This window comes from Emydura macquarii, unplaced genomic scaffold (genome assembly GCF_026122565.2).
Source record: "Emydura macquarii macquarii isolate MOO-44397 ecotype Brisbane River unplaced genomic scaffold, CSIRO-AGI_Emac_v2 contig_2205, whole genome shotgun sequence".
Classification (NCBI taxonomy): Eukaryota; Metazoa; Chordata; order Testudines; family Chelidae; genus Emydura; species Emydura macquarii.
This window is the reverse complement of record NW_027132342.1, coordinates 5,550,202-5,578,093: the sequence shown is the minus strand read 5'-3', so window position 1 is coordinate 5,578,093 and position 27,892 is coordinate 5,550,202. Positions and strand designations below refer to the sequence as shown.

The 27,892-nt window shown below is 41.3% G+C and overlaps 1 protein-coding gene across 12 annotated transcripts in view; it reads right to left on the bottom strand.

The window, feature by feature from the left end:
* Positions 1–3,517: 3,517 nt before the first annotated feature.
* Positions 3,518–27,892, bottom strand: part of SOX5 (SRY-box transcription factor 5) — an 831,751-nt gene continuing 807,376 nt past the window's right edge. For 11 of the 12 annotated variants that reach the window (XM_067559200.1, XM_067559203.1, XM_067559201.1 and 8 more), the window contains 4 exons: positions 23,653–23,761; positions 22,589–22,762; positions 13,390–13,606; positions 3,518–9,086 (listed from right to left, as the gene is read on the bottom strand). In XM_067559200.1, coding sequence (XP_067415301.1) covers positions 8,783–9,086; positions 13,390–13,606; positions 22,589–22,762; positions 23,653–23,761 — 804 coding nt within the window. In that variant the 3' untranslated portion in view covers positions 3,518–8,782. The remainder of the gene's footprint in view (positions 9,087–13,389; positions 13,607–22,588; positions 22,763–23,652; positions 23,762–27,892) is intronic. The other variant, XM_067559197.1, reaches the window with a different exon arrangement.

Below are 27,892 nucleotides of genomic sequence, written 5' to 3'. Positions count from 1 at the left end.
AGAGCACAATCATGTCTCGACGGTAACTGAAAAATAATGCGAGGATTCCATAGTTTTGCTCTTGAAGTGATTTCCAGATCAGAGTTTTTAAGTTAGTTTATATACAGATGCACGTGTGTTTCACGCTATCTTGCTCACACACACACACGTGTTTTCTAGCTGTCAACCTTGCAAGGTCAGCACGGAAGCTGAAAGTCAAGCTTTCTGCCTCATGAATCCTCAAAAGCCATAAAGATTCTTCAGTCAGAAATTAGCCAATGACTTAATGATACACGAACAGAATAGAAGCCAGGTCTGTAAATCGGGGATATTAATACTTTCTCCGGTTCCTTTCCTGCCATTTCTGTTTAGATTGTAAGCTCTTTGGGACTGTCTATAGGTATGTACAGCACCTAACACCCTGGGGCCCTGTTGTGAATTGGGACCCGGCAGTGGTACTGTAATACAAATTAAAAAAAAAAAAAAAAGTAAGTAGTGCAACTCCTGAGATCAGCTATTTAAGCATGTTTATGAATACTCTGGACCCAAATCCCAGGAAACTAGCCGAAGGATGCCTGTGTCTCGGATTCCTTTGCTTTAGCAAACACACGTCCTTTTCTTACATTTTCTACCTGTGCTTTCAGTGGCTGAGCAGACATCAGTTGCCCTCTGGTTTCCCTTGCAACATTTCTGTATTTTTCCTGAACGGTCCTTGTTTAATTACTAAATGATCGCTCAAGTGTTGACACCAAAGTCACAACACTCTGCTTGTTCATCTAGGGTGCTTTATAGTTGCCCACGTTTTCCATGGATCGTTGCACCTTTTGGTACATGCATACATTTGTGTGTTACACTGCTCGTAGGCATGCTCTGTTCACACTTGGGTTTGTTTTTTTTTTAATAGTTATTCCATAACCATAGTTATTCTTAGCTTCTTCCTAAGCAAAAAGGCTTTATAAATAGTTTCAGCCCCACACCCCATTGTATAGATTAATGAGCTGACCTATATTCCCTGCTTGCTGTGTTAATGTTCCTTGCAGCTTGGCATCTGGAGACGTGTTCATTCCACTCAGGCTGTTCCATGGCCTTATCACACTGCATGTTTGGAGAGTGTGGAACATTGTCATTTTCTTGTCCTCTTATTTATGCTGATTCAAAATACACATCATGTGACATGGATAAATCCTTGGGAAAAAAAGCTGTTTTTTTCTAACACTGAACAGGGGAACTCAGGAAAAACGTATTATCCTGATCTCCTTTTCTCACTCCCTCAGGGTAGAGTTTCTACCCAGAACCTGTCTCAGCCCCTCACTGGGTTTCCTGCCACAGATTTAAAAAAAAACAACAACCCAGTACAGATGCCCTCACATTCACACAAATGCACCAGCTACTTCTGTTAAAGGCAAATGGCTTCGCCAGAGCCACACGTCTCTCTACTGCAGTATTTGAGGTGTAGTCGTGTTCTGAAAAGTGGCACTTCATGTATATAAAACCAGTCAAATCTGTTTACTTAAACAAGCATGTACTGCTTTTTTACCACTGCTTGCCTAACATAGCCATCACAACAGCGCTAGATTCCATTCCAGTGACAGAACAATTAACTAAGTAAGTTCCAATGTAGATTCAAGTTAGGCCTAACCAAAATTAGGCTCTTAAATCCCTATTTAGGCACTGGCTTGATTTTCAAAATGATTGAGACACCGACTGATGCCATTGGGTGCTGCTGGATGCGCCCTGTCCCTGGAGCAGGCAAGTGCCTAGGGACCAACATTTTCAGGAGTCTCTAAGTGTAGGCACTGACTCACACAGACGCTTTTGTCATTTTTATTGTAATTAGGGCCTAGCTGGAGGTTCCTTTTTTGAAACTCTGAACCTTAGAGTTTCATATTACAAATTGGATGTTGCACTTGCTCAGACTCCTTTCCAGTCGTTATAGGCCAAATCGTGGACTTAGCTATTTTTTATGAATAGGTTGGTGTATAGCAAAGTGTTGTAGGGAGGAAGGGCAGCTGATAAATGCTGGCAAGCTGCTCAGTAGTGAATTGATTCCTGGGGTGGGAGGCGGAACGTGTGACATGGTGGTGGGCTTAGCAGTTGTAGCCAGTATCCTGAGGTCAATAGAATCACCTATAGGTTGCACAAGCTATTTTGGCCTGGATATGCAGTAACTTAGGGCCCAAACTGTATATGCACCACAACATGCAACAGATGGTAAAGACAGAGCACAACTAACCAGCTACATTAGGTGCCTGTGGTGGGTCAGAGGGGAATCTTGGGGACTACTTGCTCTTGAGCATGCTATTGGTGTGACTTTAATTTGCTGGACACGTCAGGTGCATGTAATGAACTTTTCTGTGATATACATTGATGATTGGGCTGCTGTTTGTAGCAGGGGTGTGCACCATGACCCTGTAAAGTTCAGTCCTTTTCCTGGCAAAAGGGACCCTGGACGTCTTGATGCGTAGCCACTGCCTCTTTCTTTTGTTGTTGTCGACTGTTTTATATTGCAGGATGTGTGTTTCTGCTGTCTACCACTCACGGTCTCTGACATGGAGACTGTCAGGCATCCCTGCTTTGTTAAGTCCCGCATTCTTACATGCTGAGGGCCCAGTCCTGCAGGCTGCTGAGAACCTCACATGCGAATGAAGTTAGTGAGAGTTGAGGGTGCTTAGTTTTTCCCAGGAGGAGCCTAACAGCTTGCAAAAATCAGAGCTACATATTTTGTGGCTGGGAGAGTGATTCCACAAGTTCAGGCCCAACCCTACAAATGCTTACTCACACAAGGAGCCCTTTCAAAGCTGATGGCGCACGTAAGCTTTGCAGACTCACAGCCTTTATGGCTCTGTGCTTCTCCCTGTTTTCTCAAGCATCCCGGCTAAGTTATATGAGTAGCTTTTTAATCATATGGTGGCATGTACACACTTGAATCTGTATTTTTTGCTTGTGGTAGTTTTCTTTTTGGGGGAAGATGGAGGAGGTGGGAAATTTGCATTCGTTTTGCCCCCCTTTCTGCCACATGTTGCTGTGGAAACTGAATGAGCTGTTAACCTGGTTGTTGGGGCGTATTGACTAACTGTGGATAGGGTTATTTACTGAGTACTTATTTATTATCTTTGTGTATAATCAATCATTTCCTTGAATTTGCTTTGCATTCCTGAATCTAAGAGCTATACTTACAAATTAGTAAAACAAAATAAATGTATTGTTTAGAGATGGCCCTGAACTAAAATTCTGATCCCAACAGCCGCACATATACAGTGGCAGGTATCTGAATCTGGATCCAGATCTGTACGTTGGAAATCGTTCCTGTCTGCACGTGGCCTGAACAAGATCTCTGGGACCAAATTTCTCTTCTGGCATTTCAGTAGAGTTACATCAAAAGAAAATTTGGCTCCTGGGATTTGTATACCATTGAATTTTTGAGTAATTGAAATGTGCATCTAAATTTTTTTGCACCTCAAGTCCAACTGTTTTATTCATCTGATAACAAAACTAAATAGCACACCAGCGCTGTAAGAAGTGGGAAACAGAAACACAGTATAAGCAAAGAACACATTTGCTGTTTTATTGGTGCCTTGTAGGGCAGTAATACTGAAAAAGGGGAATGCAAAAAAAAACAAAAACAAAAACCCAGCATGGTGGCAACCCACATTTTTTTTTTTTTTTTTTAAGAAGAGTACATCAACTCCTGTTTTTTTATTTATTGTGGCATGAATGATAACATAAAACCAAAACATGAAAATATACAACTTATATTACACTATGTGTTATGAACAAAATATAAATCTATAACTCTATGTTATATTTACATAATTATTTCTTTTATTAAATTTCAAGTGAGATGGTAGGTTGCACATACTTTGTTTTAAGCTCCAGGCATTTGATTGTCTCTATTTTTTTTTCTATTTTCTTTTCACTTGTAAAATCCAAAATGTTAGAAGGAGTAAGAGCTTTAGAGCCAATGGAGCTATATAAATACTGTTTCAGCAAACCAGTGACAAAAAACACTGGGGAGTAGAGAAATCAGTCAGTAGAAAAAACAAACTTGACATGTTCTTCAATCTGGGAAACTGACAAGTTAAGATAAAGTTGAAGAAAATGTAAATATAAACCAAGCTAAACATCCATCCCATGCCCTGTGAGTTGAGGATACACTTGGATCCACATCTAATGAATTACATACATTTCTTTGCAAAATTGAAGATAGGATTCTATCAATAAGTGGGCAGACAAAAATATTTCATATTTGATAAACCATGCCCTTAAACATACGATATATTATGTAGTTGCCATTAATTCTAGCAGCTGAATTCTTGCTAAGTGAGGTCTACGTTTCCACTGCTTGTAATTATTTTTGATGTTACAAATGTGATGTCAGAGTCTTCTTCAGGGACAATAACAGCTCATCTCTTTGGATTAAAAAAGAAAAAGCTCTGAAAATGTGCTGTAAAAAGGTTAAAGACAATTTACTTTCTAAAAAATGATTTAATTAAAGAGTCTACTGCAGAAACCAAATCTTTGAAATAATGTCTATGCAGAAAGAATTTCTTCCATATGCATTTGTAATAAGAGGATTTGGTTACAAAACTAATTAAATTCTATAATAATAGCTAGTGTTCTTTTCTGGGGGCCTGATTAATATAGCGGAACGGTTAAATAAAGATGTTAAATGCACTTAAAAATCCTATTTTACTAATATAAGGCATGAATAAATTCAGAAAGAATTATGTGTTATTTCACTAAGCTTACCAGTCAGTGCCTTTTTTTTTTCTTTGACCCTCTTTTCCCCACTGCTGGTATTACTTTCTGAGAAGTTCATGAGTCACATTGGAGTAAGAAGCTACCCTGATTTAAAAGGAAACGAAATGTGCGACCAACACAAAAGTTCTAACAAGAAGATCATTATTATCCAGATTCCCGGGAAAGAGGCGAGCTAAGCCTACATATATGCTAGGCTTTTTGTGTTCTTTTAGGTTAATACTATCCTAATCTCTTCTAACCTGGTTTTTCTCAGTGCCAAAAGAGCACAAAACCCAGGAAAAGAAAGAAACAAGACAAGAACTTCTTTTATAGATACGTTTAAAACAAAAACAAACAAACAATAAAAAGGGCCTTTTCCCTCCCTTCCCCTCAAATACTTGTTTTAATACTGTAGGACATCTGGGTGCTCTGATCCAGCAAAGTACTTAAGCACATGCTTAAATGCTTTGGGCTGGGACCTCAGAGCTGTGTTTATGTGTCTGGATCAGTTTCAGCATCCAAATGCTACCCAGGTTTGAAAATTTGACCCAAGCCTCAGGTCCTAGCAGAGTCTCTCAGGTATAGGTTGGTTTGCAATAAAGTTAGCAATTTTTTTTTCTTTTTTAGCATTCGTTCTGAGTCTCAGTCAAAGACAACACAGAATATAAAGCACAGCCCCCTCTCCCAAACAGCCCCAAAAAGGAATTCTGTCACATCACCCATTATGAAGAATAGGGCTCAGTCTTACAGCCCTTACTCAACCACAACAGTGCTCCTAATTCACGCGACTGGGCCCATTGTCTTAAACAGGGCTAATCCCATGATTGAGGCCTGGAGTATCAAGCTCATAGTTTTTTGGGTGAAATGCTAGTCCCACTGAAGTCTAAGGCAAGCCTTCCCTTGATTTCAATGAGGCCAGAATTATACCATGTATATTTAAGATTTGCTCCAACCATGCCTGCCTTAATGGCACTTACCTGGAGCTAAAACAAAGTATTCTCGTAGCCCGAAGTCACATAATTAAACCAGAGCATCTGTATAACATGGTGGAAATCAAGCATCCAGCAAATGTGAGGTGAATCCACAAGAGTCAGAAATAATTTGTTCACAAAGACAGGGAACAAATTAAAAAAAAGCAAATATCTGTTTTCACATTGTACATAATAATGATATAAAAACAATTGTCTATATTTTTTCTTCTTATCCAAACAGAGTGCTTAAAAAATTGGCTCTAGATGACTGGTGTAATTAAATAACTAAAATGAGTGATGAGAGAGCAGAAGTTAATTAAGATTGAAAACAACACTTCCATTAATTCACTCCATCATAATAAACATCAGAAGTTGACATGACTGGGGCCAAAATTAAAATGAAGAAATAGGAATGGGGTGAGACTGGGAAGAAGTGAGTTTTTATGTCTATATAAAAAAGCTGGGGGAGGGCAGCAATTTTAAATATCTTAACAGCTTCATTTGCTGCACTGCCAAATCAGAACAGAATAAAATAAAGTAGAAAAAAGGGAAATAAATTATACATAATTTACTAATCTGGGAACAGCTGACCATTATTATTATTATTATAATTACCATTACAACACTAGCAAGAAGAGGCAGTTCAAATGGAAAAAAAAACAAAAAAAAAACAGTCATCAAATACAAACAAAACCAAAAAAAACTCTGACATGGAGGATGCGATCAGCTACTGCATGTGTAATCCCAGAGCAAGTCTTCTGAAAGAGAGAAAAATTGAAAAGAATTTTTGATGCAGAGGTGGACATCAGAAGGGGCTATAAAGAAAAGAGCGGAAAAGAAAAAGATGGCATGGGGTGAAGCTATCACACATCTTAACTGCTCATTGGAGTATTGTCCTAACTCTTAAATGGCATTTGTTTGTTTGTCGTTTGCTTTGCACAAGGTCTTCAGAAGGAACTTTACACTTCAAGTGGTAGGCCTCCAGGCAAAGTAAGGTCATGGTCCTGCAACTGGAACTGACTGCTCCAGGTCTAAAATTTGACTGGCTCAAGGGTCTGTTTTCGAAATCAAGGCCCTGAGTCTACTGATGAGCTCTGTGGGCTGGATCATGCTAATGAGTGTAGTCCTTATTCACATGAAGAGCCCCAGTGATGCTGATGATGAGTGTCTTCTTGTAAGTAAGGACTAGTGATGTGAGCCAGGATCTGTAGGATGGCACCCTCTGTTCACAAACTGTGCTTCAATGGAATGTTTTTCTCTGTAATATGAGACCACAGACAGAGCTGCTGTTGGCAATCAAAGGTATCCTTTTTGTTTTTGTGTTTGGGTTAGGTAATGCTGCTGCTTGCTGTCTTACCACATGAAACCGGGCACACTCCTTTTAGAGGAGGATCAGAGTCAGTAACCAAAAAGATGCTTTGTGTCACTATGTTTATTTCCTTCTTTGTAACAAAGCAGAATGTTCAGTTACCTCACTGAGAATACAATGGACTAAATTCTGGCTAGGGTTACATACGTGCAACTCCATTGTCTCAAACCTGGATGCCCATGTGTGACCAGGACAGAAGTTACAGGTAATCTGACTGAGGCAAAAAGGTCTAGCACAACATTACAAATATTGGTTATTAGAACATGGGGGAATTTATTTATTTTCTTGGTCTTCCCTGTTGGGAACCTCAAAGGCTCAGTATCCTGTGTGCGATAAGTCAAATTTTGTTGCCCACTCTGGATAGGAGAATCACTTTTTTGCTCTTTCTCATTGCACAAACATCCCACGGGTGCCTGTGGGTGTTTCGTGTAGTTAGAGAGAGCAGAATCTCAGACAAGATCTGCCTTATGGATCAAAGATCAACACCAGTCCATTAAAACTGGACATCAGATTCATCCATTTCGGCTCATTCTAGAGGTTAGTACTTCCAATTTCCCTGCCCTGGACTAAACAGGGTATGTTCTGGACATTTTTTTATGTTGCCATTTGAAGTGTAAATTAAAAGCAAAAACTTCTTACAGACTGAGTTGTTTGGAGATGTGGGATTTCATCCTGAACATGGTTTTTGCTCACAATGGTCCAATATTATTCTTATTAGTACCATAAACACACGCACACACAAATCCAAGATCATAAAATATTTTTCTCTAAATTTTCTTATGTCTCTCTCTCCCTCTCACTTTCACCTGAGAACGGCACCTACAGTTTCCTTTAAAAAACAAAACAAAAGAAAACAAAGTCTAATCTCACCAGCTGCTGGTATATCAGGTTCTTCAAGGGATTGTCTAAGACATAACACTGTCCTAACTTAAGACAGAACAGGAAACAAAAGAGACCAACTGGAAAAATAAAATTGAACTAGTTCAGCGCTTTAGTACAAATTTGGCACTTGCTCAAAGAGTCAGTGTGGTGTGCAACTGATGAAGAGAAGTTCTCTCTAGAAAGGAAATAATTACTTGTTGGGGTTTGCAGAAACAGACTCCCCACTCCCTTCCGCAACATACACACACACACACACACACGTGCGCACGTGCCTCCAACCCTAAATATGCAAAGGAGAAGGGAAAAGGAGGAGGAGGAGACAGAGGGGCAAAATAAACTTTATCTTTTTTTTGTCCTGTCAGGTGCATTACCAAAAAAAAAAAAAAAATTTACTTCTCTTTAAAATGTAGCACAAAACAACAAAACACATTCACAAGCCACTTGTTGGCACTGTGTACCTGAGTGAGAATTTCTAGAACATTGTAGAACAAACAGCCATAAAGTTTATTTGGAAAAAAAAGAATAATAAAAGGTCGACGGGTAAGACTTCAGTGCTTGGGTATAGCAGCTGAATTACTGGCATTATTTTACCCATAGCTTATTTCGTTCTTTTGTTGTTGTGATCATCGTTTGTTTTCTTTCTTCTGGGCCTTTTTTTTTTTTTTAAATGCAGGCTGATGTCTATTAGTCAGCTGATGTCCCAACTAGTTAAGACTAATAGTTAAAGTAACAGTCAGTGTATGAGAAAGTTAATGTGCTTGGCCACTGGTAAGGATAAACCAGGTGGGGCTTTTTTTTTTTCCTTGAAGTCCTGTACGGTCACGCAATATTTGGACCCTTATCAGTTGGATTGCCCTGCAATGTGATTTTCACTGTCACTGCCGTAGTCCACATCAGGGTCGTCCTCTTCCTCGTCGTATTCGTCGTAGATTTCTCCGTTGATGTCATTGGCCTGCATCTCCTCCTTGATGTGAGGCTCTTCACCTTTGATGCCATAAGTGCTCTGGATGACGGGCAGGCCGGGCTCTGGACTGCTGGACACACTCGAGTGCTCTGATGGCAGATGTGGGGAGGGCATTCCTGCCATGGTGATTGCTCCTGGGTAAACTACACCGGCGGTGGCGATGGGAATCTGTGCTTGTTGCCTGTTGAAAAATAAAAGGTAATTTAAATATGGGCAGGAGCAAAGAGAGAGCTAGCAGCATAGTCCTTTGTGACTTTATAGCCTATCAGTAGTGGGCTGCTAGGGTGGGTCCTTATATGGTCCATACCAGACAGCTTCCAAGTGTCATCACTTAATTCTATGACTAAAGTTAGGCTTGAACCAAATCACTGATTCAAACACACCCAAACTTTGATCTCTCTCTGAATTTTGGAGCTTGCCTAAGATGCAGGCTTCCTTACTGGGTGAATGCGGGATGTCTACGCGCACACAGCCAATGACCAACATCCTGCCACATGAGATCCAACAATTAAAAAAAAACCTTCCCTCAACAACATCACAAGTTGCAGCGAGGGCCAGAAACACACAACAAGGTTTTGGTGGCAGGAGAGATGGGATGGGAAAAGTGGAGGAGTCCCTTAGGCAATGTAATAGTGGTATGGGGAAAAGCAACAGGGACTCCATTTGAAAGCCTGACGTGGGCTAGGAATGTGGAGTTTATTCAGAAACCTGATGGCTTGTAGGGAGGGGAACAAGGAGCCTTTTGGCACACACATGGGAGATCCCCATGACTTTGCCCTGCAAGGTGATAACGCCATGTAACTTTGGAGGTGGCAAATGCAATGTCCGCAGGGAGGTGGGTGAGGAGAAGAGGGATCATTTAGTGACAGGTATGGACAACTCCTTGGAATGTTGAGGGATATTTGTGAAAAGTAGGTCCACTCAGGGATGGCAGATAAAAGTAGGAAAAGCCAGATTTAGAAGTACATTGTTTTAAAATAAATAGAGCAACGTTAGTGTTTGATAAAAATCCTCAATAAGATATTTAAGCCTTGGAAACACGTACAAGGTAATGAAAGCAGAATTATTTCAGGCCATCGAAATTCCTTTTACATCTAGAAGACTAGCTATGTTGTACCAGTGTTTGTTTCCCTCAAAAGCTCCAGGGTCCCAACAAGCCTAGAGGTTTAAAATGTATGCTCCTTTTGTTTCCTTGCTGCATGAAATAATTCCATTGCAGTAATCGTACATGCTGCATATTGTAATGTCATCAGTGGTGTGTCCATCTGTACTGCAAAATCTTGCCACAGGAGACAGAGTGGAATCTCTTGAGATGAACATTTTTAATTAAAATTGAAACCCTCCCCTGTTCCTGAGCCTGACTGGGCTCTGACTACCCAGTAAGCCTTGCACAGAACAGCGATCCTGAAAGACTTAGCCGTGCCAAGCATCTGACTATTTATTTGGAAATATTTGCCACATTTTTAACATAGTTGTTGGTTGCTGTCCTAGGGACGCCTGCTCACCTACGATCATCACGGCCTTATTTTTGAAACAATATACGTTGCGTCAACTAAGGGCTTAGACCGTAAATAGGGAGACCATATATATTTGCTTTTACTCTTAATTCAACAGAAAAACCTTGTCCGCAAAAGTCAGCATTTCTGCAACTAGCGTTATTCAGTGTTTTTAAATAGCTTTTAATATGAACAGTAGGAGCACTTTGCACTCAAAGGGTGCCTTTCAGAGGCCAGACATTTGTTACATTTCCCAGTTCTTCTGTAATGTAGCCTACATTTCATAGTATAATATCTTCCCCTCCTATAGTACCTTCCATCAGAGTACCTCATCACTCTATATAACCATTGATGTATGAAGGTTTGCAATGGCCCTGTAAATATTTTTAGCCTCCTTTTAGAGAGGCTGAGAGGCGGCTGAGACAGGTTAAGGGTCAGATTTTCAAAAGAACCAAATACTAAGAAGCAGCTATTGTGACACTTATGGACAGACTTTAAAGATTTTGAAAACGTGGCCAATTATTTTGGTGCCTAAATTGTTTGATTTCAGTGAAACCTGGATTTCACCCCCAGTCTCTGCTGTAAACTCTAGACAAACTATCTCCAAAATGTTTTGTTTTCAGATAGGGTACACACACTCACTGGGAAGTGAAAAAATATTGCAAGATTAGTTTAAAAAAATTGTAAAGCCATGCATGGTGGCGAGATAAGTGGTATTTTGGAGGGGCGGGGGTAGAGGGGGGAAGGGCTCTGTTGCCACCTCTTCTTTTGCAGAAAGACCCTCCCTCCCTCTTTTTTTAATCTCTTGATGCCAAATGTTGGCTGACTTCCCTATGTTTGTTTCCGTGCTTACCAGTGGGATCACTGGACCTGCCAGCACCACAGGGTTAAGCAGCTCAAATTTTTCTGTTGAGCTGCTTATTATAACAATGCACACTGTAGCTGTTCAAAACACAGTCTAAGGACACATAGTAGCTGAACAGATATTTTCCCCACTCTTGCTATTCACATCCATTAACTAGAGATAGGTGACCTGGCTCCGTTACAATAAAAAAAAAAAAAACCATTCCTTTTTCAACCCAAAGTGAAACAGAGCCCAGAATCCAGTCTTTCTATGGCTAGATGACTTAAAAAAAAACACAGACACACAAAAAATTGTTTTTTTGGTTTAGCTCTGCGTTTCCTGTACCAGATGCTGAAATATCACAAGAACGTCTGTCCTTGCAATACTTCTGACCTATTTGTAGCCAACACCAAGAAGTATTTGCAGAAAGAGCCTTCTAGGTAGGTTTCTCGATCAAAAAGCAGAGAAGTAAACCTGGACAAACCTACAAACCTTTAAATGTTTCTCTGAACCAGTCCCTCTTGAGCTTTGTACCCCTCCTTAGCATTCAGCTTACCGCAGAGCAAAAGACGCTCTGGCACTGCTCATAACATTGGGCTCAAGTAATCTCATCACATGCGACTAGTTTGAGCTTGTTGAGGGTGTTTTTGCCATGCCTATATCCCCACTGACCTTACTAGCAAATCTCAGTCTGCCCTGGGCTGTTGTCTTCACTAGCATTGCTGAGCAATCCTTTAGCTGACTGCTTGCCAAACCCCTTTAATGTGAGCTAGTGTTTCTGGCCTTTAAAGCTATAGAAACTATCAACAGATTAATTCATACAAGTTCTGTAAAACACCATACTGAATAATACTTAGCACATACGGGGTGCAAGATGTGGTGAAGGTGGACAAATATCGTTATGTCTGCATTACAGATGTGGAAACTGAAGCACAGCTGGCCACAGTTACACAGTGAGTAAATAGCAGAACCAGGAATAGATCTCCTGACTCCCAGGTCATATTGATTTGGACCACATAGCCTTTAAATATGAGCGTCATCTTATGTTAGTGCAGTATACCAGGCCCTGTGAGGCACCTTGTGTCTTACGGCCCTGCCACGCCCTATCCTAGGAAAAGGAGCAGTGAAGGTGGGTCATCCAGGCCTACCTAGAAAGGCTACAGGAAAGCAGCCAATCAGAGCAAAGCAGGCTCTGATAAAAAGGAGCTGAGTGGCTATGTTGCTGGCTGGGACTAGAAGAGGGAAGAAGGACTGGAAAGCTGCAAAACTCCACAGGTAAAGAGTCCTGGGCGAGACCCTGCTCAAGCAGGGAACAGACAGAGAACCCTGAGATAAGAGTAAAGAGGAAGGGGTTACCTAGGAAGCAGCCCAGGGAATAGCAGCAGCACCAGAATTAAAGGAAGCAGCACATGGCTGCTATTTGCAGGGTCCCTGGGTTGGGACCCGGAACAGTGGTTGGGCCTGTGTGTCCAGTCCCCCCCAGCCACTGGAGAAGTGGCCTAAGCACCAACGAGGGGATAAGACTCTTGCATTAAAGTCCAAGAAAGGGGCTGGGAATTTAAACAGGCCCAAGGATGAGGCTGAAGACCCTGAACCAGACCAACCATTCGTTGAACTTTGTTTCTATCAGAGGGGGACTGAATTTAAGGAATAGCCTGGCTGGAGAGCTGAAATACCACAGAACTGCTGAGGACAAAGTTGCTCTAGGGAGAAAATCCTGGGGCACTGCTCTATACCAGGGCAGGGACAGACTTAAAGCTAGGGCCAAGAACAGATTCAAGATGCAGGGCTGCAGATACCAACCAGGGCACAATGATAGGCTCTGCTGGACTTTTGTTACCCAAGAAGGGTTTTGTTTGTTTGTTCACATATTAACTGTATGTGACCTGGCTGGAGGGCTGGACCACTGAAGACCCAGCTGACGTGGTTAACAGCCAGCAGGGGGCACAGGGAACTGAAAGAGAGAGTGCAGGTTTGCACCCAACCGACAGGAGGCGCTCACAAGAGGTGAGTATCCCCCATCACAGTTTGGAACACATTATTTTTTTCGTAATAAAATATGAAGTTTATAGCACCTAAACAAGGACACCCCCAGAGAAAAGCAATTTCTACTGAAATAAAAAATGTGTGTGAGAGGCCCATACCCAACATTAAAATACTGCCTCATCTCTTGTCGCCGGTTGCGCATGATTGCCTTGTACTCGCCGATCCGCAATTTTTTGCCATCCACAAGGCAGGTGCGCTTCGGCCTGGGCTTGTATTTATAGTCTGGGTATTTCTCCAGGTGTTGCTTGCTGAGTCGGGCCTGCTCCTCATAGTATGGCTGCTTCTCTAGGTTTGTCATAGCTTTCCAGCGAGATCCTGTCACAAGAAGAATGAGAAATGAGAACCCTGCCCATTTCCCATTCAGAGAAGGAGAAATAATCAAGTCATTACGAACGGGATAGCCACACTCCTATGACTTTGGGCTGTGAAATAGTTAGCGCTTTTAGATAAATAGAGTCATACCTAGTTTTTATTTGCATGGTAAACCTCCAGGGTATGCCCAGACAGCTTTGTACGTGGCATTCTTTCCTTTTTGAGTCAATATTTTATGGACACTGCTGCTACACATATTGCCTTTGAGATGAGACATAACTCCAAGGTCCCGACCACAGTAATTATTAAAGATCCCTGACTCTTTGTAAAAGTAGGTTGTGAGGTCCCCATGGCTTGGGCAAAGTCCCATTCAGAGGTTTAGATGCTGCTCTGCCTATGTTCAAATGAAACTACAAGGGGGCATGATACTCTTCTTCACTTCCTGTTCAAAAGTGTGTCATGAACACCTCTGCAGTAGCTGCTATATTCCACCCTGGACTGGATTAAGATATAGGCACTATAGCCCCATGTCTAGAGTTTTAGTTCCTACGGTCAATCTTATATGCATGTCTAAGCTTCCATTTAAAAAAAGTATCTTTCTAGTTCTCATAATTGTAAAGAAAAGCTTGAAAACATGAACTGAGCATAACCAAAGTGCTGGATTCTGCCTGACTCTTCAGAGAGCGTGAAAAATAGGTCTGAGAGATGCGAATTGTCCAGTGCATCTCAGTGGCATGTTAATTCCAGCCCAACAGAGGACTCTGTATATAGCAGGAGGTGAAGAGTGGGCCTGGCTCACCCAGTTACAGAAATACACCATGGCTTCAAGTAGCTACCAGAGGGCTCCCCTGCTTCTACTTCTGCCTTTCTGGGATCAGAATAGATGCCTGCTGCTACTCCTGAGGTGAGGTGGGAGTGGGGGAGAAGAAAGGGCCTTTCGCGATCTGGGTAGGGCATCCCCTGCCATCACCATGGTGATGGGCTGTGCCAGCACAGCCTCAGGGACCCTCACATTGTGGTGCGGACAGGGCCCTGGATTTCTCTGATGCAAGCCTGGTTCTGCCTCAGAAGCAGTTGTATTGCAGTGACGAGAGGAGTAGTTCCCATAAAGTACCAAGCTAGAGTCTGGATCTTGGGGAGGAAAAGGTCCTATTTAAGGAGATATTATTTAAAAAAAAACCTAGAGGGTCAAAAGAGTAGTTCCCATGTGACAAATTAGCAGTTGGAGACAGAGCATTAATATACAATATTTTGGTAACTACTGTTTAAATAAAAACATTCCTGCTTCGCTGGGACAATCATTAACTTTCTCTCTGCGTTGCTGTGTATATACTAAAGCTGGGTGAATAATGGAAAAAGAGTATTTTATTTAAAAATGTCTCATGAAATTCATAAAGTGAAAAATTTAAAAAAACCCAAATAGATAACCCATGAAATAATACAGCAAAATTCCCTGAATAAATTATCCTTTGGAAATTATTCAATGAACTCCAGGATTGCTTCAGGACAAGATCCATTCCAGGCAACACTGATGGACCAAACTGTGAAATATATGCTGCAGAAGGGAACTTGGTTGGAAAATAGTCCAACAAGTCTCCATAATAATGGGTGCAGACTGTCATATTTGATTAATGATAATTTCCTTCTTTGTTACTCATTCAGTGCTGAGCTCATGGTATTACTTAGACTGTTCTTAGCTCACTGTGCCTCCAAAATTGTCTTTAAATATAAAAAAGCACAGTGCCCCTTTCCTTAAGAAGAAAACAGTTTGATTCCTTCAGGAATGTGCCCTTGTGAAGACAGAGTTCCCTGGCTATCAGTTTTCTCAGTGCTCTACTTTGTTGAAACTTCATTCCAAGCTCCAGTCTGGGTTTCTGGAATGAAAGGCTAACAGGCTGGGTACAGATACTGATCCTACCTCACATCTACTGGTAACTGACCTAAGGGAAAATGTCTTTACTCTGAAGGGAGCAATGAAAAGCCATTCCTTAGTACAATTAGTGTGTAGTCAATCATATACCCTTTTACTGCCACTACATAAACGAGCATGGAAAGCAGCTTGTCGGTCTCCTAAAGAGAAAAGTCATTTCCTGGTTTAGGCCAGGAAAGTGACTGTAAAAACTAAGATGGAGATTCAGTAGCAACCTCCTCCCCGTTGACTGGCAGATCCTGATCAGGTTTAACTGACCCGTGATAAACAGTTGGGAACTGCCAGAACCTGGTCCACCCATGCAGTTGACCCCAGAGAAGCACATGTGGGAATGTAGATGGGGGCCTATGATTGTTGATGTTATACATTTGAGAGTTAGGGCTAGATCCTGCAAATAGGTGCCCACATGTGAATCCATTTTCAGGATCTATCCCTTATTCAGTAATACTGGGCTTCTCTAACGTATGAGGAAATCACAAAGTAAGACTAAGTGAAACTAGAGCCTTCAGGCCACAAACACCATTTTAGCACCTACTGGTTTAAAAATAATAGTTTATGCTGACAAATAGTTTTCATTTATAAATAATAAAGCTGAAAATATAAAAGATTTTAAGCAAAAAATATGTTAAATATCAGAGAAGTGAAGGCACCACAGATTCTCTGATAAGTTATGTGAAAGCATGTGTGTGTGCATTAAGAGGTAAATGTGCATATGGAGAGAGAATTGAAGGGATAAAAGATTAAAACCATTTGTTAGGAAAGATACGTACAAATCTCACCTACAGCTTGGCATTGCCACATGTAATTATTGGTGATAATGTGCACTGATATCTGACTCCTACTTATGAAATGACTTATAGAAGTTCTCTCTCTCCCCCCAACGTAAAGTAACATTTTTAGTATCTTGTATTTACGAAAATGATAACTATGTAAATATCCAAGCAGATAAGTTATATATGTGGCATATATCACAAACTAAGTTAAAATACCCCATAGTTATCACTATTAATTTTGGGAATAAATGGATCATAGAAAAAAAATAGGAACAGAATAATGAACATAAGCCTTTATCCTGGAAAGGCATTTGCATGTGCTTAGCTATATATACTGAATCCTCCCACAACGCAGGGTTGGCGTTACAGGGGTGCGTATGTATTTAAATGAATATATCAAATAAAATCAGCCTTGCAAAATGGTCATGAAAATGTTCTGTCCACACAGGAAATTTACTTAACCTATCTTTTACTGTGCTGACTGATGCCAGTAGCCCCAGTTCTTCCAATCAGATCTGGGAGGGCAGAGCCCCATGCATAAAGTTAAGCACATGCATACATGTTTGTATGACCCAAGGTCACAGATACTGACATTTTCATCTATATCTTGGTTTGTAATATTTATTATGTTCCCCCATGCAAGCTGCAATCTCAATATCCTGGCAGTCTCACCTCTCTTCCTAGCAAATAGTAGCTGCCTCCTGCAGTGATAACTCCGATTACTAGGACTTTATTGTTTTTACAAAATATCCTAAATATAATTTACTAGTGTTTTTGAAGCATCATTAAATAATTAAAACTAAACTGTGCTTCTCAAAATAAATAAAAAGCAGATTTTGTGATGAAATATCCTTGATTTTTCTGATTATTGTTTTCATTTTCTTACTTACTAATATGCAAAATTTGCCAAGCTGCTACAGGTCTCAGTATGAATTGTTCACACGCTAAAGTGTGTCTGTATAATATACATAGATAAAGAATGAGACCCAGATCCTTACACCCATGTGAGACCTGCTGAAGTCAATTGGGGTATGTGCAGATTAAGGGGTCTCTCGGCACAAGTCAGATAGCATGAGCAAGGCTACTGTCATTGACCAACACAATAAAGTTAAGTAAGTAAATCTTTTTGCTTGGACAAAATGTTTTCATGATAGTATTGCAAGGTTGATTTTATTTTATATATGTGTATAAATACTCACATACATTACTGCCAATCCCAAGCAAAAATTCAAAAATCATGAGATTTTAAAAAATCTCAATAGATTTTGGGCATTTTTATGTGCCTTCTGGCATTTGAGCCGTAAGTGTGGGGTTGGGTCACATTGTCAAGCTTTTCTTCACAATCATGAACAGCAGAAATGTACATTTTTTTTTAAAAAAGGATAGCTAGGAGTCTCAATTTCACGAACGTGGTAGCTGGGGCTGTAAGAAAAAGACCAAATATCATGAGGCTGGTGATAAAATGACAAGAATGATCAGCCCTGCATAGAGCCATAATCCTGCTCTGGGAGCTGGAGGCAGACTGATGCACCTACATGGATCCCTGATGACATCAGTGGTCATCTGCAAAGCTGCAGCAGCCTGCACACACAGATCCCAGTGCAGGATCACAGTCTACATACATAAACACACGTATACGTTACAGGCGGAGCTGGTAGTACCACATACGGGAGCGGGTCCCAAACTGGTACGCGAACTATCAGTGCTACTCAGGCCACCTCCCAATAGCATGTGTCCACCTGCTGCCAGGGGGCTAGCCAGGATCCACTCCAGCTCCGGCCCCACCCCCAAGCAGTGCGGCAGCCACTCCCTCCTCCCGGCCCCGCCCCTTCCCCTGCCCCTACAGGTGGTGGCATTTTGTGTTGGTGGTACACAACATGGTAGAGTTTGGGAACTGCTGACATACAGTTAAGATACTGTTTTCAGTTGCTTGTAATGCTGCTGAACTTTAAAGATCCAGTCTGAAATTTTAGATGCCGGGTGTTTGCCTCAGGCTTATTCTTTTGGGGGGATTGATACAGACCAGTGGTTTTCAACCTTTTTTCATTTGCAGACCCCAAAAAATTTTGCATAGAGGTGCAGACCCCTTTGGAAATCTTAGACAAAGTCTGCGGATTCCCAGGGATCTGCGGACTACAGGTTGAAAACCACTTATATAGACACCCTGCCTTAGTGAAGTAGAGGTAACTTCCTATTTTATCTTTTTAAAATCTCTGTGTGTATATTGTAAATCTATTATTAAAATTAATTTGAATATATTTACAAAAATAGCTAAGCAATAAATTATTAAAATGTACGGGGATCCAGCAGACCAGTTTAACAGATTAATTAACCATTTACTAAAAAATCCCAATCATTCTCCACAACTTCAACTTGCAATGAACAGATGGATGACAAACGTATGCACAGATGAATTTAGTGACAAATCCATGTATCTAATTTTTATGTTCAAAACATAATACCATAGTGTCAAACATAATCCCTAGAGAATTCTGGTGCAGCGAAGGGCGCTCCTTTCATTTCACTACAAAAATGACCCCTGCTCAGTGGCAACCCCATCTAAGCCGTTCTCAATGACAATGCTGCTCCCTGACCCCTGTGTGTAGCAGCACTGCTTAAAACATATATAATAATTGTGGCTTTTTCATGAACAGATCCAAACACCTGGTTGATCTGTAAGTTTCTAGTTGCTCGCCCTTCACCAGAGACCTCCCTGCTGACTTCAAAAGATTTGGCCTTTTGCAACTGAAGAAAGACCTTTGTAACGTTTCTGTCAAGAAAAAGGATATCAGGGCATCCCTCCCTATTGCAGAGGAGGAAGGTTAAAAAAATTAAATGTGATGCTGGAAAGGAAAAGAAACCACATCTCTCCTTGCCTTCAAACATAGTTTCTTCCTCTATCTGGCAGCAAAACGGTATAGAGTTTGGAGTCAGCTATGTTGTCTGTCACCTCTACAGGATCTGTAATGAATTTGCACATTTTACTCCAACTACTGTATATCTAATCAGAAAAAGATGTCCCCATATCCCCCTGATCTAGCGCCAAACAGTAAAAGGTGATTCCTTATGTTAACAATTTCAGCAGAATGGCTTATTAAAACCAGATTTTAGGGTATTATAAAATGCTTAGAAGCCCTTTAAAATGTCAACCAGAATCCCCAGAGACTGTGTAAAATGTCAACCTAGCTCAAGCGCCTGTTTTAAGCAGAATGAATTAGCAGCGTGCTGTCGGAAGTTGTTATCCAAAACAATCAGTTAAGAGGGAAACATCAAGCTCTCTTTGTACTTTATATATGAAAAAGGCCATTCAGAATGATCTTTGTAGATTTTTGAAGCTGATTATTTAAAGGCAGGTTTAATCAGGTCTACTCTAAATTTAGAGACAGAACAAAACCATTACTGCCCCTCCCTAGTCTAATGACATCACACACCTGTAGTCAGTTTAACCCCTTTGAACTAGTATATGTTTATTTTACCATCAATTTAGCCTTTTTGTCTTGCTCCTCTACCTAACCTAATCAACTCATGCCACCCTTTTAACCAAGTGTTAATGTTTATCAGCAAATCAATTTAATCTCATTTTTAATTCCACCCTGCTGCTACCTTATCATAATATCTCTCTAACCAATCTAACCTTATCTTCTGATACCTCTGACCAGGCTAACCTCAGCATAGTCACCAGCCCTCTAACTAGTCAAACCTTTTTGATGTTGCCATTATATCTGATTAAATTTCTCAAGCCATACCAAAAACCAAACAGACCTTACTCAAGCAAATATTTTCATGCTCACGTTTTACCTTCCTTGCCTGATATAAAATGTATAATATAGCGCAACACTGTAATCAGAAAAAAAGTGTGACATCTTAGATTTGCTCACAGATTTACAAACATATGAGGGTAAGTCATTGGCCTCTGGGGGGCTTGATCCACAAAAGGACCTAGGCTCCTGAATCCCAAAATCAGGCCCCACTGGCATTCACAAAACCCCTACTCAGCTGTCACCAAACCTGTGGGCACCTAAAATCATTCAGCGATTTTTCCTGTAAAAGAACCCTAGGTGCCTGTGTTTCTGCCTCTGAGCATGCATTGTGCAGCCCCGTGACAAGCATCCAGATGCCTAAGCCTCAGAGTGATTCATGAACCCGGGGGAAGACAGACATTCATCTGCCTAAGTCACCGGCAGGGCCCAATCTGATAAGTGGGCTCAGACTTCGCTTACCAGATTGGGTGCCTATAGGCACGCTTACATAAAATAGCAAGAAAGGGAGAACTTTGCTTATAGCCCAGTCGTGGGAAGTGGGAAATCTCCAAGTTCAAGTCTCCCTTCCACCTGAGGGACACACGGGATTTGCACTGACATCTGCTACTTCTGAGAAGGCTGCCCTGACCACTGGGCTACAGGGTATTCTGACATGGGCCTCCTTCAGTTTCAGCTGTTGCAGTGTGGATAAGTAATTTTAAGAAGTCGTTGGAGCCGGGAGACTGGATCTTGGGTCTCCCACCTCCCAGGTAAGTGCTTTAAATGCCCAAGGCAACATGAGTTATTCTCCTGCTTACTCATGTTCTCTCTCTCTCTCTCTCTCTCTCGTGTGCAGTGATTCTTTCATTATGTAGCCACAGTGGAACAATTTCAAGAGGAGAGGTTGAAGAAGCCCAACTTCAAACTATTTCATAGTCTAGTGGCTAGAGCATGCATCTAAGAGGAGACAGATACTAGTTCAACTTTTTTCTCCCCTTCAGGCAGAGCTGGGACTCGAACCAGGCATCTCCTACATTGCAGGTGAGTACCCTAGCCACTGGGCTAAAATTGTGGCGGGATCGCAGCTTCCTCTGCCACTGCCACATGGCCCCAGAGAAGGTTTGCATCTGAGAATCTCAAGCAGAGGGAGGCAACTCATTGCACCCAGACTTAGGCACCTCTCTAAGAAAGGGGTGGGTCTTAGCATACCCCCCTCATCTTCACATCTCCCATCGGCTAGTTTATGCAAGTAGTTCCTTAGCATGCTGACTTTTGTGAATCTTATTCTAAGATGCCTCTCTCCGTAAGCAGCACACACCTCTTGCGTTTGGGGAGGCTGGCCCCACCTCCACTTGGACTCCTCCCCCATGCTCCACCCTAGGCCCTGCTCCTGTTTGGCCCCCCGCCCGCCAGTCTGCCCCTGCCTGCCTCTTGCACCTCTCTTCCCCCTCCCCCCTCCTGTCACTGGCCCTAGCTGAGTTGCTCCAGCATCAGCAGCACGCACAGCAGCCTCCAGGGAGCTGGCTGAGAGACATGGGCGGCACAGGCAGGGGGCCAGAAGAGGAGCAACATGGGTGGGGTTTAGCCTCTCCAAGCCTCTTATACCCACCACCCATGCCTATCTCTCTCCATGCACTGAATAGGGAGCCTAGGTGCCTACTAAGCCTTTGTGGATCCCAGTGATTTTCTAGGCACCTAAAAATTAGACATGGCAACGCTCAGCCTCCCCAAGCCTTATTTACTTTGTGAATCTAGCCCTATGAACCAAATTCAGTCCTCAGTTATTCCCTTTCTATTCTTCAAGGTGTCACAGGGATCTAATGTAGGGAAGAATTTGGCCCTAAGTGTTAAGTATAGAAGGTGAGGAAGACTGCTGCATGGGATTTACTAGCAGATGGCCCTGGCAAATATGTATTGTGTGGGACATGAAGAGTGGGTAGGATATAGACATTAGTTCTGTGAATCTTCTCAGAATATCCTTGACGTATGGATCCTGAATTAGAGGGACATGTAATATGACTGGAACATCATAAAGGCCACAGAATACTGCCAGTTTTTTTTAAAAGAGGACATATTTTAGGGTACAGGATCTTTCATCTTTAGGTCATTCATTTGAACGCAACACAGTAGGTTGTGAATCAAATACTGTGGTGGGCAGCCTTATAAAAAACTAGAGAGATAAGAGACAGTAAACCAAAGCTGTCACAAAAAAACGTAACAAAGTCATCTCAAGATTATTCAGTGGCTTGTGGAAATGAGCTCATATTCTTTTTCTAGTTGCTGGTAGACCAGTGTATTCATGACAAAAACCCCACTACAAAACTGGCAAGCCTAGAGGTTCCAAGGACTGAATGGGCTTTCCAGGTCATGGTTGAGGCATTCTGTCAGGTAGCATGAAGCTTGTATTGCTGCTGTCCTTCCCATAACTATTATGTGGATAGGCAGAGGACCTATAAGTCAGGCACTAAAATCTCTTTAAAATATTCAGTCAAAACCAAGGAGTTCTGCTACAGAAACTGCTGTGCTCTACTGATTTCCTTACCCAGTATCTTGCTGATGTTGGAGTTGTGCATGTCAGGAAAGGCTTGAAGGATCTTCCTTCGCTCATCTTTAGCCCACACCATGAAAGCATTCATTGGACGCTTGATATGGGGTTCATTACTTCCACGCCCTCTGGATTCCCGATAAATTCTAGATTCTGAGACACCTGCACTTCCTAAATAGAAGGGAGAAAATCATAGCCCATTTGGGCTTTCGGTAACCTTTGTTACATAGGGCACATTCAATAAAACATATGTTCAAAATACATTCACCATGTTTTCTCTTCCCCTTGAATCATTCAGGTGTATCCTATTCTTTTTTTTCTTCTTATGTCTAGATTATAATTATATTGGTAAAGTATAGAAGGTATGGTATAAATCTGAGCTGATTAAGAGACACGTTCATTTTTCCATACAAAGAGTGTAAAGATCCTTTAACTTTCTTTTACTGCTTAATAACCTAAAAAACAACTTTTATGAATGGAGGTTTGTTTTTTTTCTAATTTACAATATGTTGAATGTATTACATTATCTGTTTCTTGCCTCCTTTGTGATGAGAATGGTGTTAATATATGGCACCATCAGGTGGGGTTTTTTTTAAGCGAGACTAACTAGCAAATGAACATTTGCACAGCTGCCTTTGGTTGTGCTTACACCTTCACAATAACAAAAGCAATAGCAGAGAGAGAAAAGAGTATTAAGCTCGCTTCAGCAAATCCAAACAAGCTCCCACAGACCTAGAGTGTGTGCATCATCTACAAATGATCAGCTCTATAATTCAGACTCTCTGTGTGATCTCAGTTATCCCACATATATTTATTTCCTTTTCTTCATTTTTACAGTCATAAATAAGTTCTTGGTCCAGCCTGAACAAATTGAGTGCATAACACAGAAAGATAAAAATTGCCCATGAACTTAAAACACCACAATCTGAATAATTTCTCCTGCCTTATTTAGTGGCCAATCCTTGCTTATCCCATCCCTCCACAAAGGAGTTTGTGTTCTTCTGCACAGACACATGATACACAAACGTAACTAGAAATAAGGATAAGTAATTCCTACTGACCGTCAGAATCTCCACTCATGTTGAAATCCATCATAGCATGGCTAAACTTCCCGTCTTCATTCTGTTTTACTGCCAGTTGTTGAGTCAGGCTCTCCAGTGTTGTTTTGTCCTGTGTGAGAAAGATGACTGGACTTAGATCAGGAAATCCAATTGCAAAGTTCATTGGTAATTTAGCAGAATTGGGAGGGAAGGGGAATAACAAACCTGAAGAGTTTACTGGGCAAAGTATTTAAAAATACACACAAATGTTTTTTCTGGGATGGATATGATTTAAGAGTCTACTGTTCCATTTTAAAATTTGGCTGATTAGGTAGTGATGAGTAAACCTCATAAGGCTGTAAAGTCTGGTTCAGTTATGCACCCATTAATTTGGATGCACAATGATGCATATTTGAACTCTACACCCCTGGGTCATCAAAACTGGTTTGGAAATTGACAGTGCAGGCTTTCTTACAGTATATCTGCAGCTCCATTTCTCCTCCCAGCCTGAACTTAGAATGCAGAGGCATATGACATTTCTCTTAATTGTTTTTATTAGTATTTTTGGAAGCAACCTATGGAAGCAAATACTAAGGCTAAACTTTTTCATGCCTCAGGAAAGGTTCAGTTTTGATTCAATCTGAGTTTTGGGTGGTGGTGAGTGTTCTTATTCCAGAATGCTCTGCCCCATCCTTGCTAACACTCTGTCACAACTATCTATGATTTGAAAGAAATGGCATCCCTGGATTGCAACAAGACCATATATGCTGCCAATTAAAGAAATCTGTCAGGCTACAGTGTCTAAAGACACTGCCAGCACTATATCCCAAGGCAGATAATTCCAACATCCTTTTCAATACATCCCCACTTTTTTTTTTAATTGCTTAAATCTACCAATGCAAAGGAGTTCCATTTTCCATCTATCTTCTGTTTGTATAAGGGATGTTCTGCATAAATATCCTATTTTCCTGGCAATAATCTGTGTAGGAATAAATCTTTTTGGAAAACAATACTATATTTTCAAAATGTAGATAATTTTCTTTTTGCAAAGCTAGTGAAATGGTATGGGGTCAAATTATAAGTGACTCTGGCTGAAGAAATCCTTTTGAGCTTTCTCCTGAAAGAAAATGTACTGCTCTGTTGATATATGTTCCATTCTTGATGACTGTCAGACTTCAACAAAACTAAAAAACGACATCTGATCACCTGGCAACCTGGAATCCTAAAATTATTATCTGTAGTCTGCTAATTCATCATATTGTAGAAGAAAGCAGGAAAGGGGAAAAAAAAAAAAAAAAAAAGGAGAGACGATTCCTAAATTTGATCTGGATTCCATCAAAGATTTAAATTCGTGTGGCTTGTATTTGATAAAACTTTTCTTAAAATTTAGAGATGAGCCTCAAATCACACTTCTGCTTTGAACACCCCGAAGCTTTATGTAATACCACATTAACGCTCTACTGCTCCCCACTGTCTTCCATCTTGGCTCACCTCTGCACTTTTGCATTCTGGCTGCAACTGGAGGCATTACTGCCAAAACAATGCAAGACAGACTGTGGTATTTCCAGTCCAACTAGAGGCAGCAGGGCCGGCCTACCACAAGCGAGAAAGTGTGTGTGACATTTTCAGCTGCATCAGATTCAGACTGTTTGGAGAAGCTTCAAATAATTACCTAAGCTTTTGAGGTGTGTAACTGAACCAAACTCCTTACCTTACGTAAGTTAGCCCCATCACTCATTTCCAACACAATGTGGGAGAATATTCAGAAAGAAAGTCAGTACTGAGTTTACTTTGTTTTCCCTCCTAATGGATCTCATATCTATAATGCAAGTCAATGGTTTTCTCAAGAAACGATTTATCTTCAACTTCCCTAGACCATAATGATATAGTCCAAACATTTTTAGGGCAGAGGCCATTTTGTAAAAAAGTCAGCCTGACGTATCAAAAACTTCCGCTATCTTCTGATATTTGGTGTACGATGGGTTTTTTTTAATTCTAGTGTAGAATAAAACATGATTTTTCCTGAGTCATGTATAAACCTCTTAGAGAAACACGATCTGATTCAGTCTTAAGGTCAGTGAATACCCTGCCATGCCATCCACAAAGCACACGCTGGGATGGGCTGTTACCAGGTTTGACTTAAGTCTACAGATACTCTGAAGCTGTCCATCTTGCAAAGAGCATTTTGAGGTTGAGTCACACTAGAGAGAGCGAATGATCAGGGAAGGGTGGGAGGGGACAAGAGAAGAATGCAGAGCTCCTGAGCTGCACTATTCAGCCATGTGGCTTGAGCTGACTCACCAGAAGGCTCAAAGGCACGAGTGATCAGAGGGAAGTCCAGACTACATTTCAGCATCAAGGTAAACTCCTAACCTCCTGTTACTAAAACATGTAGTATAATAAAATAATTCAATTCATAACTAGAAAGTGGAAGTTGAGCAGATTCTCACAGGATGTCATTCCAAAACAGATGATGTCAAAACAGTACACTGTGCTTTTGTCATGCCCCTTTGTGCCATGACTTACATTAACCATCAGTCAATCCAAGAGCAGGGAAAGGGAGATGACGGCACCTGGGGGCTGAGGAGGGGGAGTGAGGGAATGTGCTGTTTATCTCTAATTACAATACATCAGAGCAGCCTGTAAGTCAAAATGGCACAGCTGTTACACGTCAGTGGCAACTAGCAGCTACTGAAGCAAGGAGACAAATACGGCTATTTCAAACCAAAAACCAGAAGCACAATGGTTATCCAAATAAAGAGGAAAATAATTACTCTATTGCCGTACTGGAGAGAGAGAGAGGCTAAATCCTGCAGCCTTTACGCTGGGGCATGACAGTCGGTGAGGAATAAGAGAATGAAAGTCACCATGTATGATTAATAATAATAGATGGCACCTAAGTAGCACATTCCACGTGGATGCTCTCAAAATACTTCTGAAATTCTCATTAAAACTCAGTGCTCCATGTGAAATAGGCACTCTTTTACCCATGCAACAGATGTGTAAACTGGGGCACAGTGCCGCTCCCTCCCAAGGCCATGCAGTAACAGAGTTAAGAAAAGTGGCTGACTCGAGGACAGAACACAGGTACTCAGATACCCTGGGGGGTATATTGTTATAAAATCCTGAGCACGGCGGTGATGTTCTGACTCCCAGTCATGCAGTCTAACCACTGAACAAGCTGCAGCAGTTTTCCTCCCAACCTGACATAAAAAGATGCTTCAAACAAACATAGGCACAACACAGAACGAGGATCAGTAGAAAGGAGCTTCAGAAATGAAAAGCTCAGATAAGCACAAGGATCCCGTATTGTTTTACCAAAGGGAGATACCATAGGTGGGTGGCAGTATCTCATTAGCTCGAACCCTCTCTCCTGCCTCTCGCTCTCTCTACCTTTCTTAGAGGATATTTTACTTTAAGTTGAAAATACTAATGGCTACACACAAGCTACAACAGAACAAGGGCTCTCCTGCCCCCACAAATTAACTGCAACATGCTGATAATGCCAATCCTCCCTCATCTCATAAAATCTATTTAGTGACTCCAAATAGGGATACATGACGGTTTCAAGTTCACACATAAAAAGGATCCATTAATCATAGTTATCTTAATTTGGTAGCCAGTTACGAGTACTTAAAACTCCCACTGCTCCCTATCACCATAGTAGTTGTGTAAGTACATAATAAATGATGGCAAGGCTGCCAGGTGCTACAAATGATGGGCTCAGCGGCACAGGGCTAACAGTGCAGTTGTTACTTGCCACTAAAGTTCAGGAAGAGATGATACATTAGTGCACTTCGCATTGAGCTAGGCCCTGAACTCATTTTAGCAATTATAGCATGGTTTTGGAGGGAGATTCATTTAATGAAGTCCTGAGTGATCCCTCCAGCGCTTAGTTTTTGAAGGAAATACAACAGATTGATATTCCCTGTTTCCTGCCCCCGCAAAATACTGGTCCATGGACTGTCTAAGATTTCCAAAGCGGTCCACACCTCCATTTGAAATTTTTTAGGGGTCTGCAAATGAGAAAAGGTTGAAAACCACTGATCTAAGCAGTGAGTGAACGTCGTCAGTTACAGGTAATACCAGGTCAGTTGTTGGAATCGTACAACTAGCCCAGACCCACAGAGGTAGCTCTTCTTGAAAAAGAGTCAGATTTCAAATCAGACTGTACAAGCCATATGAAAATATACAGGAGGGAAAAATCCTGCCCTGGCTCGGGGTTGAACTAGGGATTTGAGCTAGCTCCCCATTGAATCTT